This window comes from Rhinoraja longicauda, chromosome 16 (genome assembly GCF_053455715.1).
Source record: "Rhinoraja longicauda isolate Sanriku21f chromosome 16, sRhiLon1.1, whole genome shotgun sequence".
Classification (NCBI taxonomy): Eukaryota; Metazoa; Chordata; class Chondrichthyes; order Rajiformes; family Arhynchobatidae; genus Rhinoraja; species Rhinoraja longicauda.
In genome coordinates, this window is record NC_135968.1 from 40,033,468 (window position 1) to 40,050,651 (window position 17,184).

The 17,184-nt window shown below is 39.2% G+C and overlaps 1 protein-coding gene across 6 annotated transcripts in view; it reads left to right on the forward strand.

The window, feature by feature from the left end:
- LOC144601493 (leucine-rich repeat-containing protein 27-like) overlaps nt 1-17,184 on the forward strand; it is an 89,098-nt gene that overhangs the window by 8,810 nt on the left and 63,104 nt on the right. For 5 of the 6 annotated variants that reach the window (XM_078413682.1, XM_078413685.1, XM_078413683.1 and 2 more), the window contains exon 4: nt 6,538-6,696. The exons of the other annotated variant lie outside the window; for it this stretch is intronic. In XM_078413682.1, coding sequence (XP_078269808.1) covers nt 6,538-6,696 — 159 coding nt within the window. The remainder of the gene's footprint in view (nt 1-6,537; nt 6,697-17,184) is intronic. 6 annotated transcript variants of the gene reach the window in all.

Consider the following 17,184-nt stretch of genomic DNA (forward strand, 5'->3'; position numbering starts at 1 on the left):
TATCTTCCTGCACATACACAATCATATCCCTGAGTAGCAAGGGCTGTTGAACTCTGTTGTGCTGAGAAAAACCCAGCCCTAATTCAGGTGAATCACTAACTCCAAAGCAGATTTCACTCGATTGACCTGAATCTTACATTCTGCATGAAGCAGTGAGATGAGTTGTCAATTCTTGATCATTAATCTCTGCCCCTTCCGCTGGAAGATGAAGGTGTTAACGGCCTTTTAATAGAATATCACATATATATCTCCAGCAGTTCTAAGTTAGTCCAGTACAATTCAGCTGGCAAATCATAATTTAGGATTTTTTATTTGTTTGAAGAAATGCAAAGACCATTCAGCGTGTCCAATCTTAATGGGAGGTCCAACTGGCCCACTTCCTGTGTTGTAAAGTTTCAGAATCTTCTAGAAGGTGGTGCTGTTGCACCATTCAAATCGTGTAACCCAGCAAAAACGTGCAAAACTGATATATCTTTCTGATTATGGTATTCCCTTTGAATCTTTCAGAAGTGTTATCATGCCTCATCCTGCTCCATGGAATAGATTCTGAAATAAAAATGATTTGGGAGGATCCAAGGCAAAGAACAATGCTCGCTGGAGCTTCTACAACGTGCCTCAGCACTACTTCTGTTGCAAGCAGTGAGAGTTGATTTCCGCATGCTCTTCTGGAGCTGGTGCATCTCTCTCTTAAACCCTTTTGATTTTTAAAAACCTCCACGTTCAGCACAATTGTATCTCGTCAATATATATTTAAAAACAAAAAGGACTTTCACTCTTCTCCGCACTGCTTAATCCCTTCATGCTTTCTGTTTCCTATTTCTTCTTTATCCCTTTACCAGCCTCCTTATAGGTGAGATCATTGTGGTGAGCTCAAGATCCATTTAGTGCCTCAACTACATGGAAGGGCAACTTTTGGAATAACTTTAAATCTATGATCGACACTGATTTAGACATGTAACATGGGTTTTCCCTGGAAAAAAGGAATAGGTGACGTTTCGGGTCGAGATCCTTCTTCAGACTGACCCTTCTTCAGAGATGCTGTCTGACCCGCTGAGCTACTCCAGCTTTTTGTGTATATCTTTGGTTTAAACCGGCATCTGCAGTTCCTTCCTACACATAGACACTGATTTTCTGTTCTTCTCAAACTATTTAATATTTGACTTCTGTTTAATTATCTGCATCAACTTGTCCTGTAGGAAAATAAAATGACACTAAGAAATATATTTCCAACCGTTTAGTTAATTTCATATGCATTGCTGGATTTTCTTGGTGTTCAATTGTATCTGATGACAGTCGACTACTTCAGCAATCAAGCATAGACAGTGAAAAAGATAAGCAATTATTAAGTTGTGACAGGTGATTCTTGATATTGCAGACATATTTAAGAACTTGTGTTTAAATTATCTGGAAAGATAATCATTGCAGCTTTTTTTCCGGTCAGTCAAAGCTCTGAATGCTTCATAAAGTATGTGTTCCAACTTAGATCTGCAAAATTAGAAATAAGTCTTCCTCGGGGCTTCTTCGCAAATTGCAGAGTTTCCTGTCTACCCAGGGTCCATAGACTTAGAATTACATAATATTCAACAAAATAATATGACTATTGGTGAAAAGCAAACAAACCTCTGTAGTCCTGGTTTTACCCAATAGCTAAGACGCTAAGAATGTTGTCATTTTGATCTCAAGAAATGGCTTAGAGCTCTGCATAAAGGTTATAAAGATTGACATCCTTCCTGCTCAAGAGCTCAGAATCCGTACTATATTGTACCTCTTGGCACCAACCTAATGTGGCATATCCTGTACAGAAAGCCAGACATTGTCCAGTCAAGGTTATCATCCCAACAGTCTACTCTCCATTCTGATGAACAGTGTTGTTCACAGTGCTATCAAACAGCAACTACAGGTGCTCCTCAACTTACGATGGGGTGACGTTCCGACAAACCCATCGTAAACCGAAAATATCATAAGTCGAAAATGCATTGAATACACGTGATCACGTGACCAGAAGCGAGCTGTGGCTCGCTACGGTTTGCTGCCGTTTGCACCGCCGCAAAGTCGAAATATCGTAGTTTGAAGCATCGTAAGTCGGGGTGCATTTACTTATCTGGGCGTCACGGTGGCGCAGCGGTAGAGTTGCTGCCTTACAGCGAATGCAGCGGCGGTGACCCGGGTTCCATCCCGACTACGGGTGCTGTCTGTACAGAGTTTGTACGTTCTTCCCGTGACCTGCGTGGGTTTTCTCCGAGATCTTCGGTTTCCTCCCACACGCCAAAGACGTACAGGTATGTAGGTTAATTGGCTTGGTAAATGTTAAAAAAATTGTCCCTAGGGGGTATAGGATAGTGTTAATGTGCGGGGATCACTGGTCGGCGCGGACCCGGTGGGCCGAAAGGGCCTGTTAACGTGTTGTATCTCTAAATTAAAACTAAACTAAACTAAAAAAAAAAATCGTTCTCTTCCAGAACTGATCTTTGGCAACTGTGCTGGGCTCTGCTTTCATTGAAAATAAAAATGTCCTGAGTTTTTGATTAGCTGCTTAATTTTCATCCTGATTGGATATCACGAGGACTGTAGAACTTTTAATCTGTTCCCATGGTAGTAAGATTATTCAGCTGACCATTGAGTTACTCCAAAAATGGATTTCAGAAATGATTCAGAGATGCAGGGTGTGACTAACCGCCGTGACATCAAGGCAGTTTTTGACGATGATGGCATCAAGTAAAACTGAACTCAATGGGAATCGAGGGGAAAAAAATCTGTTGGTTGTGTTTTCAACTCAAACTGAGGAGAATGTTGGGACTGTTGGTCATCCGTGTCCCAGGACATTGCTACAAGAGTTCCTTAGAAGAGAAACCTAGGCCCAACCATCATAGGGATGGTGATAGCAAACATTCTTGCTGCAAGAGGTAATGACTGTAAGCCACAAGAAAGAATCTACCCAGCTCCCTTTGATATCCAATGGCATTCCAGCAGTTTCTCCTCTATTAATGTAGGTAGATGTGGGTGGAGGTGGGTGCGTGGGGGTGGGGGGGGGGGGGGGGGGGGGGATGGATTGGGATGGGGAAGGGTTGATGTTGGCCAGGATTTTAAGTGAACCACCTACATAAGTAAGATACGAGCGAGGCTGGAATCTTGTGGTTAGTGAGGTATCTCTTGACTCTCCGAAAATACTTTTCACCAATAAGAAAACTTTTTTGAGTCGGTGGACTGATCCATATTCAAGGCCACTGCAGCTAACCTAGATGAATATTCCACTGTTGTCACACACCTCATCAGCAAGTGTATAGAGGACTGCGTTCTAATGCTATGTGTGTTCCCCAAATGGAAACCATGCGTGATCTGAGAGGTCCACTCCAAGTGAAGTCCCAGTCTGCAGCATTCAAGTCAAACAATCCCAAGTGATGCAAGAAATCTATCTACAAACTTCGCAGAGCCATTAAGGATGCCAATTCTGGACCAAGCTCGAGTCCCGAGGCAATGTCTGACACAGACATCCATGAATTGTGGCACGGCTTACATGCTACAAAGTGAAGTCGGACAGCATCGCTGCCAACGATGGGTCCCTCCCTGATGAGCTCAATGAAATCAGCGCTTGCTTTGAACAGAAGGTCAGTGGAGGAACGTCACCCACCCCGTCAGTCTTATGGTCCTGTACCAACAGTTACTGTGGAAGACGCAAGATCAGCCTCGCTGAGAGCCAATCCATGGAAAGCCTGTGTGTAGTCCCCGGCCCCATCCTCAGGACTTGTGTGGGCTAGCTGGCCGAGGCATTCGCAGACATCTTTAACCTCCCACTTCTCTATTTTGACATCCCCACTTGCTTTAAGAAGACCGCACTCTTCCCAGTGTCAAAGATCAAGTGGGATCAGGTGTATTCCTGGAGGAGTTTTGGGAACTGAGGAGCATGCTAAAAAAGGATTCAGGAGGACAAAAGGTGGACAGGAGATAACTCTGGCAGATAATATTAAGGATAATCACAATACGTTTTATAAATACGTCAAGGGAAAGGAGGAACCAGAGAGAGAATGGGGCCCCTCAGGAATCAAAGCAGCCAACTCTGTGCGGAGCCACTCAAGATGGGCAAAGTCTTCAATGAGTATTTCTTCTCTGTTTTTACCACAGAGAAAGATATGAGGACCGATGATCTTGGGGCAGTCAATGGAGATGGCTTGAGGGCAATCAGAATTACATTCACGGAGGTGCTGTAGGTCCTAACACGTACAAAGGCAGACAAATCTCCTGGGCCTGATCAGATACATCTAAGGACACTGGGAAGCTAGAGAGGAAATTGCAGGTGCCCTGATTAAGATTTATGAGTTGTCATTAAAAATGGTTGAGGTGACAGAAGATGGAGTGTGGTAAATGTTGTGCCTCTATTTAAAAAGAGCTGCAGGGAAAAGCCTGGGAACTACAGGCCAGTGATGCTAACATCTATGGTCGGAAAGTTACCAGAGAGTATTCTGAAGGATAAGATGTACATACATTTAAGATCATAAGGGATAGGAGTAGAATTAGGCCATTTGGCCCATCAAGTCTATTCCGCCATTCAATCATGGCTGATCTATCTCTCCCTCCTAACCTCATTCTCCTGCCTTCTCCCCATAACTTCTGACACCCATTTAGATGGACAAGGGCTAGTTAGGAGTAGCATGTTCTGTACGTGAGAGATCGTGTCTCAGGAATCTAATTTTTTTAAAGTTGTGGCCAAAAAGGTTGATGAGGGCAGAGCTGTGAACGTTGTAGTTACGGATTTCAACAAGGCATGCTCTGGAAGGTTAGATCGCATGGGAGCCAAGGAGAAAGAGCCGACTGAATAAAAAGTTGGCTTCATGGAAGGAAGCAGAGGGTGATGGCAGGGAAGCCTGTGACTAGTGGTGGCCTCACGGTTCGGCGCTGGACCCATTGCTGTTTGTCATCTATATCGATGATTTGGATGAGAAAGTACAAGGTGTGATTAGTAAGTTTGTAGATGACATTAAAGTGGGTAGTATTGTTAATAGAGAAGATGGTTGTCAAAAATAGCAGCATGATCTTAATCGGTTAGGCAGATGGACTGAGGAATGGTTGAAGGGGTTTAATACAGAGAAGTGTGAGCTGTTGCATTTTGGGAAGTCTAACCAGGGCAGGACCTACACGGTGAATGGCAGGGCTCTGGGGAGTGCTTTAGAGCAGAGGGATCCAGGAGTGCAGGTACATAGTAACCTGTTAGTGGCATCAAAGTATTTCGGCACATTGGCCTTCATTAGTTAACAGTGTTGAGTATAGAAGTTGCAAGGTTATGTTACAGTTGTACAAGATATTGGTGTTGTTAAGCTGGAAAGAGTGCAAAAAATATTTACGAGGATATTGCCAGGACTGGAGGACCTGAGCTGTAGGGAGAGGTTGAGCAGGCTAGGACTTTATTCCTTGGACTGCAGGAGGATGCGGAGCGATCTTATAGTGGTGTATAAGATCATGAGAGGAATAGATAGAGTAAATGCACAGCATCTTTTACCCAGAGTTGGGGAATCAAAAATCAGAGAACATAGGTTTAAGGTGAGGTGGAAAAGGTTTAATAGGAACCTAGGGGCAACTTTATTTTCACCAAGGGTGGTAGATATATGGAACAAGCTGCCAGAGGAGGTTGTTGAGGCAAGTACTATCACAACATTTAAAAAATATTTGGACAAGTACATGGAAAGGGTAGGTTAGAGGGATATGGGCCAAACGCTGGCAGGTGGGACTAATGTAGTTGGGGCAAGCAGAATTAGGCCATTCGTCCCATCGAGTCTTCTCCACCATTCAATCATGGCTGATCGATCTTTCCCTCTCAACCCCATTCTCCTGCCTTTTCCCCATGATCTTTGACACCATTACTGATCAAAAACCTGTCAACTCAGAATGGTTCCACTATTTACAAATTCTGCTCGGATGGCTGAGTTCTACCTGCATTTCGGTTTTTGTCCCAAACGGAAGACTTCTATCACAAAGAAAAAAAGGTACCAGCCATATGAGCATGTGGAAGGTCCTCTCAAAGTTGTATATCATCCTGACTTGAGCTATGTCGCCACACCCAACCACACTGTGGGAGTATCGTTACCTGAAGCATTACACCACTTCAAGGATTGTGGAATTTGAGGAAAGTTAGTTCAACACTGTCAGCATCTTATTGAGGGAAATTCAGGATGGGCATTCTTTGCTGGTTTCCTCAATGAATCCAGTGTCCCATAAATAATTACAGAAATTGCTTTGCTGCTAGGTTGGTGGTTTGAGAAATTACATAGGAAAAAAACTGCAGATGCTGGTTTAAATCGAAGGTAGACACGAAATGCTGGAGTAACTCAGCAGGTCAGGCAGCATCTTGGAAGAGAAGGAATGGGTGACGTTTCGGGTCGAGACCCTTCTTCAGACTGAGATGTCCCGAGATGCTGCCTGACCCGCTGAGTTACTCCAGCATTTTGTGTCTTACCTTTGAGAAATTACATATATGTTTATACATTTAACAATCTTTGGAAATTATAATTATGAGGTTGTTTAGTGACCTAATTTATTTTCTCATAGGTAATATGACTTCATTAAAGGCCCTTAACCTAAGAAAATGTCCAATCGAGTTTCCTCCTGATGGTGTTCTACATCAAGGACTGGTAACTATTCTGGCCTTCCTCAGAAAGCCAATGACAAGTGAAGATGAGCATGCTGCAGTACCAGCATGTGACACAGGTACAAAATAAAAAGTCATCCTCAATAGAGAAATCATTATACATGTGGAGCAATGTCTCAATGTTAAGTGAATATTTTATACTCATTATTCCTTGGCTGTTTTCAGTTAAATCTACATTTATTTTTTAAAGAATAATCCTTTAATTTATGGTACTCCCAACTTACTTCAACAAGCTAAAGAAGGTCTCGACCCAAAATGTCACCTATTCCTTCTCTCCAGAGATGCTGCATGTCCTGATGAGTTACTACAGCATTTTGTGTCTATCTTTGGTTTAAACCAGCATCTGCAGTTTCTTCATACACATTACTTCAACAAGCATTCTGCGACATTTAACTTCTTAAGGAAAGTCTATGCATTTTATGAATTCTAATATAATGTTCCACGCACAGTATCTACAATGGTGTACCACAAATGAACAGTAAATCTTGTACCTTTTAAAGTATGCATCAGAAATAGGAAAGTACTGTTCCCATACACCTCCTCGATTTAATTTGGCACAAATAACAAGTCTTTAACAGGTGGTTCAGCTAAGCCTCAATCTACTAACATATGTGGTCTTAAAATTAAGCAGAAACTAAATTTGCAGAATGGGTTAAAGACCATTAAGTTACACATACTGGTATGTTAATTGTTTTAAAAGATCAATGCAACAAATGACTTCAAGATTTCAAGTGAAATTTTCTGGAATCTATAATTGGGATGATGTACTCTAAATGAGCTATTAGACGACAAAATTCTTAACGTCTCTGCAATGTGGAAATAACTAATTGAACTAAAGACCAAAATAATGTATAGAGTCGTAAAGTAATTCAACATGGAAGTAGGCTATTTCAACCACAAAGTCTACATCGACCAGTGGGCACCCATATGTTTTAATGTCTGTATTCTATCTCTTGGCGAATAACCTTCCATGCCGTGGTGATTTAAGGGCTTATCTGGACACCAATGCTGCTTTCATAAGTCATAGGAGCAGAAGGAAGCCATTTGGGCTCATTGAATCTACCCTGCTATTCAGTCATCACTGACTTATTTTTGCCTCTCAACCCCATTCTCCTGGCTTCTCCCAATAACCCTTGACTCCCTTACCAATCAAGTACCCGTCAATCCCCGCCTTAAAAATACTCAATGACTTTCTGTCCACAGATGAATGAATTCCACAGATTCACCACCCTCTAACTAAAGGAATTACTCCTCACTTCCTTTGTAAAAGTATTTCCTTTTATTCTGAGGCTATGCCCTCTGGTTCTAGACTCACCCACTGTTGAAACATCCTCTCCCCATCCACTCTATCCAGGCCTTTCACTATTTGGTAAGTTTCAATGAAGTCCCTCCTCATCCTTCTAAACTCCAGTGAGTACCGGCCCAATGCCTTCAAACGCTCATCATATGTTAACCCAGTCAATCCCTGGATCGCTTTCATAAATCTCCTCTGGACCCTCTCCAATGCTAGCACATCCTTCCTCAGATATGGGGCCCAACACTACTCACAATACTCCAAATGCAGTCTGACCAGTGCCTTATAAAGCCTCAGCATTGCATTCCTGTTTTTACATTCTTGTCCTCTCAAAATAAATGTGCCATCACTCACAGGTCCCTTTGGACCTTCGATTTCTGAACCCTCTCCCCATTCAGAAAATAGTCTACGCCTTTATTCCTACCACCAAAATGCATGACTGCACACTTTGGTAAACTGTATTCCATTGCCCACTTCTTTGTCCACTCTCCCAACCTGTCTAAGTCCTTCTGCAGCGTCCCTGCTCTCTCTACACTACCCGCCCATCTGCCTATCTTCCTATCATCAGTAGACTCAGCCATAAAGCCTTCAATACCCTCATCCAAATCATTAATATACAACGTGAAGAGTAGCGGCCCCAGCACCAACCCTTGTGGAACACCGCTAGTCGCTGGTAGCCAACCAGAAGAAGCTTCCTTTATTCCCACTCTTTGCCTTCTGCCATTCAGCCAACTCTCGATCCATGCTAGTATCTTCTTCCCTCTAATATCATGAGCTCTCATCCTCTTTAGCAGCTTCACATGTGGCATCTTATCAAAGGCCTGAAAATCCAGATAAACTGCATCCAGTGACTCTCCTTTGTCTATCCTGCTATTAACTTCCTCAAAGAATTCCAACAGATTCGTCAGGCAAGATCTCCTCTTCACATTACCATGTGAAAGGGAGATCATTTTTTAAAATCTTTACCCAGCACAGTCTCAGGCAGTGTGTTCCAGGTACTCGCCATTCTCTGGCTGAAAAAGGTTCCCCTCCAATCCACTAAACCTCTTGCTCCTTACCATAAATCTGTGCCAACTAGTTTTATTCACCTCTGATATGGCGGAAAAGAATGCTGCATTCTACTGTATCTATACCCCTCATAAATGTATGTATCTCAAGCTTAACTTCTTCTGCTCAGTGTAAAACAGATCCATCGTCTTTAATTTCTCCTCATAACTGCAATGTTCCATCCCAGGCTGGAATTCTGGTGAATTCCAGAGAAATTTCTCTGTGCCCTTCCCATCATTGAATGACCCATTCTTCCTGCAGTGTGGTGACCAGAACTGCACACACTGTTCCTGCTGAAGCTAGACCAATGTTTTATTAATTTGCTGTTGTATTCATTGTCCTGTCTAATGAAGGCCAGTGTCTCGAATGCCTTCTTAACCATGTTATTTACTTGCACTGCCGCATTCAAAGATCTTGGCACATGCATACCAAGGTCCCTCTGTTCCTCAGTGCACACTAGGACCATACCATTCATGGGTGTCTGTCCTAACCTCATTAGTACTCCCGAAAAGCATCACTTCACATTTATCTGCATTAAATCCCGCCTTCCATTTGCCAGCTCATTTCATCAACACATCAATATCGCAAGTCTGCAATAATTGAAAGAGAAGGCTCGGGAAAATAATTTCAAGACAGCTAGACAACTAATATTAATGGAGAAAAACACCAGCATTACTCTTTTGGAAAAAAAAAGAAATTATTTACATTTATATAGCACTATTTCTGAATGCCTAAAGTGCTTAGCAGCAAATAAAGTACTTTTAAAAGCATAGCTGCTATTTAAAGCATAAAATATGAAAGCAATCATACAATGGTCTCCAATTCCACTGCTTCGCTGATGATATCCAGCTCCTCATCTCCACCAGATCAATCTCCACCGCTACACACTCTATCCTGACAAACTGCATCACTGAAATAAAATCTTGGCTTCAAATCAATTTCCTCAAACTAAACTGTGACAAATCCGAAATCATCATCACTGGACCAAAAACGCTCACCAAATCCACCCACAACTTCACCCTCAACATCGACGGTTTCTCAGTATCCACCTCCCCTCACATCCGGAATCTTGGCATCATCTTTGATCAAACCCTCTCCTTCGACAAACACACTAAACACATCACCAAGACAGCCTTTGTCCACCTCAAAAACATCGCCCGTCTCCGTCCATCCCTCTCCTCCACAGCTGCAGAAACCCTCATCCACGCCTTCATCACCTCCCGTCTGGACTACTGTAACAGCCTCCTCTATGGCGCACCCTCAAAAATCATCAATAAACTCCAATACATCCAGAACTCCGCAGCCCGTCTACTCACCCACTCCCCGACCCGTGACCACATCACCCCTGTCCTTTACAAGCTCCACTGACTCCCCATCCCCCAGAGAATCCAGTACAAAATTCTCCTCATGACCTGCAAAGCCCTCCATAACCTGGCCCCATCCTACCTGACTGACCTCCTCCACAGACACACTCCCACCCGCACCCTCCGCTCTGCTGCTGCTAACCTCCTGTCCCCCCCCATCCGGACCAAACTCAGATCCTGGGGGGACAGGGCTTTCTCCATCGCTGCTCCCACCCTCTGGAACTCACTACCTCAAACCATCAGAGACTCCTCCTCACTCACTGCATTCAAAACATCACTGAAGACTCACCTGTTCAACACTGCCTTCAACCACTGACCGTCGCTTCTCCTTATCCTTCCTTTTTTGTTCGTTTATTTATTTATTTTTATGTTTTACTTACTCTGTAAAGCGTCTTTGAGTTTCCAGAAAAGCGCTATACAAATGAAATGTATTATTATTATTATTATTAACAGCATGTTAAAAGAGACAAAAAGTGTGAGTGGGCAGATCATTTCGTTTGACGTTTAATACGGGAGAAATCATGCTCAGGACACCAGGACAAACTCCCTTACATTGCCATGGGATTATTTGGGTTCTCCTGAAAGAGTAGAGGTCCTCCATTTAACACAATTCTTTAGCAGAGAATGGTTGACAATCCATATCCCTTCGAAGATCTACAAATGTAGCATTATATATAAATGAGAAAATATTTTTGTAATAAATACAAGAACATTTTAATATGAAAAATATGTTAGCAGTATAGGCAACATAGTTAAGATTTCTGCCCATATAGTTTCCTTTTTTAAAAAAATCAGAGAACTGGTGTTCATAGGTCTTTGACAGCGTCAGTCACTATTCTTGTTAGTCCTGGAGATACCAAGTCAGTGCTCTTGATGCAACTAGTGTCCTCATTGTGCTCATTGAACTCATTGTAACTCAACATTGATTTTAAAATATTCACTGCTTTATGAATGAAATTAGAGCATTACAAATTTAACAGTGAATTGTTCAGATGGATGTGACATGTTGTACTGATTTGAGGCAATTGTGGAACTGCCAGGTTTTATTTTCATTACCAGGTACATAACTGCTTCAAAATGTTCACTTATCTTTATCTAATTGTGCTGTTTTGCTTTATTGAGACACAGCAGAGAAATGGTATCCTCACAAGTCACCACTTTGCTCCGAAATCAATCCAGCTTCATGACTATCTGCTACCTTTAATGTGGTCTTTCACTGGCTCCCTCTGATATCCTTCCCTGCTGCTCTCCTCCCTCCCACTTCATTCACCTTTCTAGAATTAAGACATCGATAGAGGTTAATGAGATTTACTTTAAAGCATTTTCTGTGGAGAGAGCCAAAACATTTGCTCTCATTTAATTCAACGAGAACACTGTAAACCTTAGTTATAACGGACTAATGGGACGGGGAGGGGGGGGGGGGGGAAGAAAATGGTGTGGTGTCCATTATTGACAATTGTCCGCTATAACCGAATAAGGTATTATCATAGTATGTAGTTGAAACAACAAACTGCTGATAATGGTTAATGCACAAAAGAACACAAAGTGGTGGAAGGTATCACAAAATGCTGGAGTAACTCAGCAGACTGAGTCTGAAGAAGGGTTTCTTTTTTTTTTTTTTTTTTTTTTTTTAAAAGCATATGTACAAATCGAAATTTAAAAAAAACACATTTGTTACAAAGTTCTTACATAGCTTCAATTTTTAAATTTTTGAAGAGAGAAAGTAAAAATAAAAATATAAAACTATAAACTTGGGAAGAGAGAGTAAGAGGGTTAAAAAAAAAAAAAAAAAAGGATCTAACAATAAAAATTAACGGGAGTAGATCCGGGAGACAAAAACCACAGCTGTACATCCAACCCCCAACTCAAGTTTCAACTTTTTATTTAAATTTTTTATTTTTTTTTTATTTTAGTCCTGTGCCAAACCCATTTACTTTTCTAAAAATTCAATAAATGGAGACCATATTTTTAAAAATAACTCAGGTTTGTCGATTAAGGCAAACCTTATTTTTTCCAAATGCAGGGTCTCTGTCATTTCCATAGTCCACATTTTAATTGTGGGGGTTATTGGTTTTTTCCAAAATTTAAGTATTAGTTTTTTCGCAGTTATTAGACTGTAATCAAGAAAATGTACCTGACTTACTGTAAAATTTGTAGTATGTTCTGATAATCCTAATATAATTAATTTTGGGTCCATATCTAATTTTTTATTAATAACTTTAGAAATTATTTTAAAAATCTCCAACCAGAAGTTTTGCATTTTTATACAAGTTACGAAAATATGAGTTAAATTAGCTTCTTGAAATTGACATTTATCACACATAGGAGAGATACTAGGAAAAATCCTATTTAATTTCGTCTTCGAATAATGTAATCTATGTATTATTTTAAATTGTATTAAGGAATGTCTAGTATTCAATGAACATTGATGTATATGTTGTAAACTTTCATCCCATATATCTTGCATTATAAATTGATTCAATTCGTCCTCCCATGCTCGTCTATAAGATTCTGATGACGGAATGTCAATGTCAAGGAGAATATTGTAAATAAAAGATATTAATTTATTTGAGTTATAATGTCGATTCAGGCATACATCAAGTGTTTCTGGACCTCTAAACTTATATTCTTGCATGTGTGATTTTACATAATCTCTAATTTGTAAATATCTAAAATAATTATTAACATGTAATCCGTACTTCTGCTGTAACTCCTGAAACGAAAGAAAAGTTCCCTTATGATAAAGATCTCCCACCCTTTTGATTCCATAACTTTTCCATTGAGCAAAGCCTCTATCTAAGACAGACGGTTTAAAAGAAGGATTATTCGCAATAGGAAGGAAAACAGATAATTTACTCAATTTTAACGTAAGCTTTAATTGTTTCCAGGTACGGATAACACTATGTATAATGGGATTACCTCCATATGTTTTTTTATTAAAATTTATTGGAGCTAAGAGGATCGCACCAATATCGAATGGTAAACAATCCTCTTTCTCCATCTTTAACCAATCCGGTTGTTGATCAGAATCATCCAACCAGCAGGTTATATTTTTAATATTAACCGCCCAATAATAAAATAAAAAGTTAGGTAAAGCAATTCCTCCATTAATTTTAGACTTACATAAGTGTCTTTTATTTATTCTATGAGTCTTGTAGTCCCAAATAAAATTAGTAACAATTGAATCAATTTTTAAAAAAAACTTTTTTGGAAGGTAGATCGGAATTGCTTGAAATAAGTATAGTAGCTGTGGAAGAAAGATCATCTTTATAGCATTACTACGACCAACTAATGATATAGGAAGTGTTTTCCAAAATTGGATATTTCTGTGTAATTTAGCAAGTAAAGGAGGAAAATTTGATTTAAATAAAGAAGTATATTTCCTAGTCACGTAAATTCCAAGATATTTGAACTTTTCATAGGCAATTTTAAAAGGAAATTGTTGAAGTATGGCCGGATTATGCTCCATTATTGGCATAATTTCACTTTTATACCAGTTAATTCTATAACCTGAAAATGAACCAAATTGAGTTATGAGATTTAATAAATTCGGAATGCTAATTTCTGGCTTTGTAATATATATTAATACATCATCCGCATATAAAGAAATTGTATTGGTTGTATGTTTAGTGTTGTAGCCATAAATGTCTGAATTTGATCTAATACTCTCAGCAAGTGGTTCTATAATAAGGGCAAATAAAAGTGGTGATAGTGGACATCCTTGTCTACAACCCCTAGCTAAATGAAATTTAGATGACAGCATTTGATTAGTTAATATTCTAGCTGTTGGGGATGTATATAAAAGTTTCACCCATGCACAAAAATTTTCACCTAGTTGAAATTTTTCCATCACTGAGAAAAGATAGGGCCATTCTACTTGATCAAATGCTTTTTCAGCATCTAGCGAGATGATTGCTAAATCTTCATTTAATAGTCTATTTGAATAAATTATATTAAACAAGCGTCTCAAGTTGAAAAATGAATATCGTTTGGCTATAAAGCCTGATTGATCGGGGTGTATCAATTTGTCTATAACTAGACTTAATCTCTGAGCTAAGATTTTCGCTAATATCTTCTGATCAGTATTTAAAAGAGCTATCGCCCTATACGAACCAGGGTCTTCAGAATGAGGATTATTGTTGATTCAGTCAGAGTTTGTGGCAATCTCTGTTGTTTAAAGGCGTGACTATATACAGTTTGCAAACGTGGAGAGATCAAACCACTGAATTTTTTATAAAATTCATTATTTAAGCCATCAGGGCCAGGAGTCTTCCCATTTTTCATGGATTTAATAGTCTCTTCAACGTCTTTCATAGTTATTTCTGCGCCCAGTAAATTTCTATCACTCACATTCAAACCAGGAAGGTTACATTCCTGCAAAAACTTTTGCATCTGCGCAGAAGTATCTGTTATTTTTGATGAATATAATGACTGATAAAATTGCAAAAATCTCTGATTAATATCCTTAGGTAGTTTAAGCAAATCTCCATTTTCTGATCTAATTTTATGAATTGTAGAATCATCTTCTAATTTACGGAGTTGACGTGCTAGCAATTTCTGTGGTTTATCTCCAAATTCAAAATGTTTTTGTTTAGTATATTGAAAAAGCCTTAAAATATGAGCTGAAAGGATATAATTTAACTTATATTTGAGCACTGCAATTTTATTATGTATTTCAATAGAGGGAGCGATGGCATTTGTTATGTCTAACTGTCTTATCTGACTTTCCAGGTCATTCTGTTCAGCTCGGTTCTTCTTGTTTTGAGACGCTTGAAAAGCAATAATACATCCTCTCACAAACGCTTTAAATGTTTCCCAAAGCAGGGACGCAGGTGTTTCAGGAAGGTCATTTGCGTTAAAAAAAATCTCAAATTGCGATTTAAGATAGTCATAACATGCTTTTTCATTTAAGATTTGCAGATTAAATCTCCAATTAGTCTGTTTCCCTGTTACTCCTTGGAGTTTTACCCTAAATGTTAAAGGGGCATGATCGGATATAATAATATTATGATATTTTGAATTATACGTATAAGGAATAAGTTTGGAGTCCACCAAGAAATAATCAATTCTTGAATAAGTTTTATGCACAGGTGAATAAAATGAATACTCTCGGCCTGAAGGATTATCAATCCTCCAAACATCTTTTATATTTGCATTATTTATATAAGAGTTTAATAATTCACACGACTTGGATTTTGTTTTCCTTTGAGTTGAAGATCTATCCAAATAAGGATCTAATGTACAATTTAAATCTCCTCCAATTATCAAGTTATATTGTCCAAATTCTGGAATGGTATTAAATATATTTTTTTTAAATAACGGATTATCAAAATTTGGTGCGTAGACATTCACCAATATCAATTTTGTAGAATATAGTTCTCCCACTAATATAACATATCTACCTTCAGTGTCGACTATAGAGGAAGTATTTATAAATGGTATACCCTTACGAATTAAAATAGCAACACCTCTTGATTTAAAGGGAAACGATGAGTGAAATACTTTATCAATCCATTTGCCTTTCAGTCTATTATGTGCTACATTTTTTAGATGAGTTTCCTGAAGGAACATTATGTCTGCATCAATAGATTTTAAATGTGAAAGTACTTTACCTCTTTTAATTGGTTCATTAACACCCTTGACATTCCAACTACAAAATGTAATACCTTTAACCCCTGTTTTCCTAATAGAATCTTGCATCTTAACCGATAAATGGTCTATAATAAAGCAAATGGTCTGGCACCCGGACTACAACATTTTTCTTGAATGAGGGGTGGATGATCTTTTGTACAGCGTAGAGTGCCTCCCGGAAATATCTCCCAAAAGTATATAATTTCTGAAAAATGACATGATAATAAAAGTTAAATCTAAAAAAAAAATCAATATATAAAAAGTTAAAAGAGTGCAGGAAAAAAGAAGAGACAACTAAAACTACAACTACAATTAGTGCAGTTAGTGTTAGCCAACCTAAGGTGGCAAAAAATCTAAGGACTTCCGTGAAATGTAAAAAAAAATTAATACTAGCTCCGTTTTTTAACACAGTTATTTTTTTTTTTTTTCCTGGTTTTAAATATATATATATTTTTAGAAGCAAGGGGAAATAAACAGGACAGGCCCAAAGAAATTTAATCCAAAATAGGCCAGTTTTCCCCCCTAGGGTGTATTAGTTAAATGTTAAAAGTAAAATTTACATGAGTCAAGTGTTACTTGAACTTCTTATTGGTAGTGATTAATAATATTTTTTATTAATAGTAGTTAATAAAGATTAATAGTCATATAGCTTATTCACTGGTCTTGGAACTTTAAATTATAACGCCTTATAGCCCAATCAGTTCTCTGCCAGTGATTACAGCCGTGGAGTGGTATTCATCCCTTCAGCGAGTTTTCAATCTCTCGGGCGAATTCGAATGCTTTATTATGATCAGTATAAAAAGTTTCTGTCTGCTTGTAGGTGACTCGCAGTTTGGCCGGGTACAACATTCCGAATCTGAGCGATGGGATCTTCCTCAGAATTGATCTTGTCTCATTAAAAAGTGCTCTTTTCTTGACCACCTCAGCAGGATAATCTCTAAAAATACGGATATTGTCGCCTTGGAATGATAAGTTTCTGTTGATAGCGATTCTCGACAGAATATCTTCTAAGACGTGAGAGTAGTGTACCTTTAATATCGACCCGAAACATCACCCATTCCCTCTCTCCTAGATGCTGCCTGACCTGCTGAGTTACTCCAGCATTTTGTGATACCTTCGATTTGTACCAGCATCTGCAGTTATTTTCCTACACAAAGTGCTGGAGTAACGCAGTGGGTCAGGCAGCACCTCTGGAGAACGTTGATAGGTGA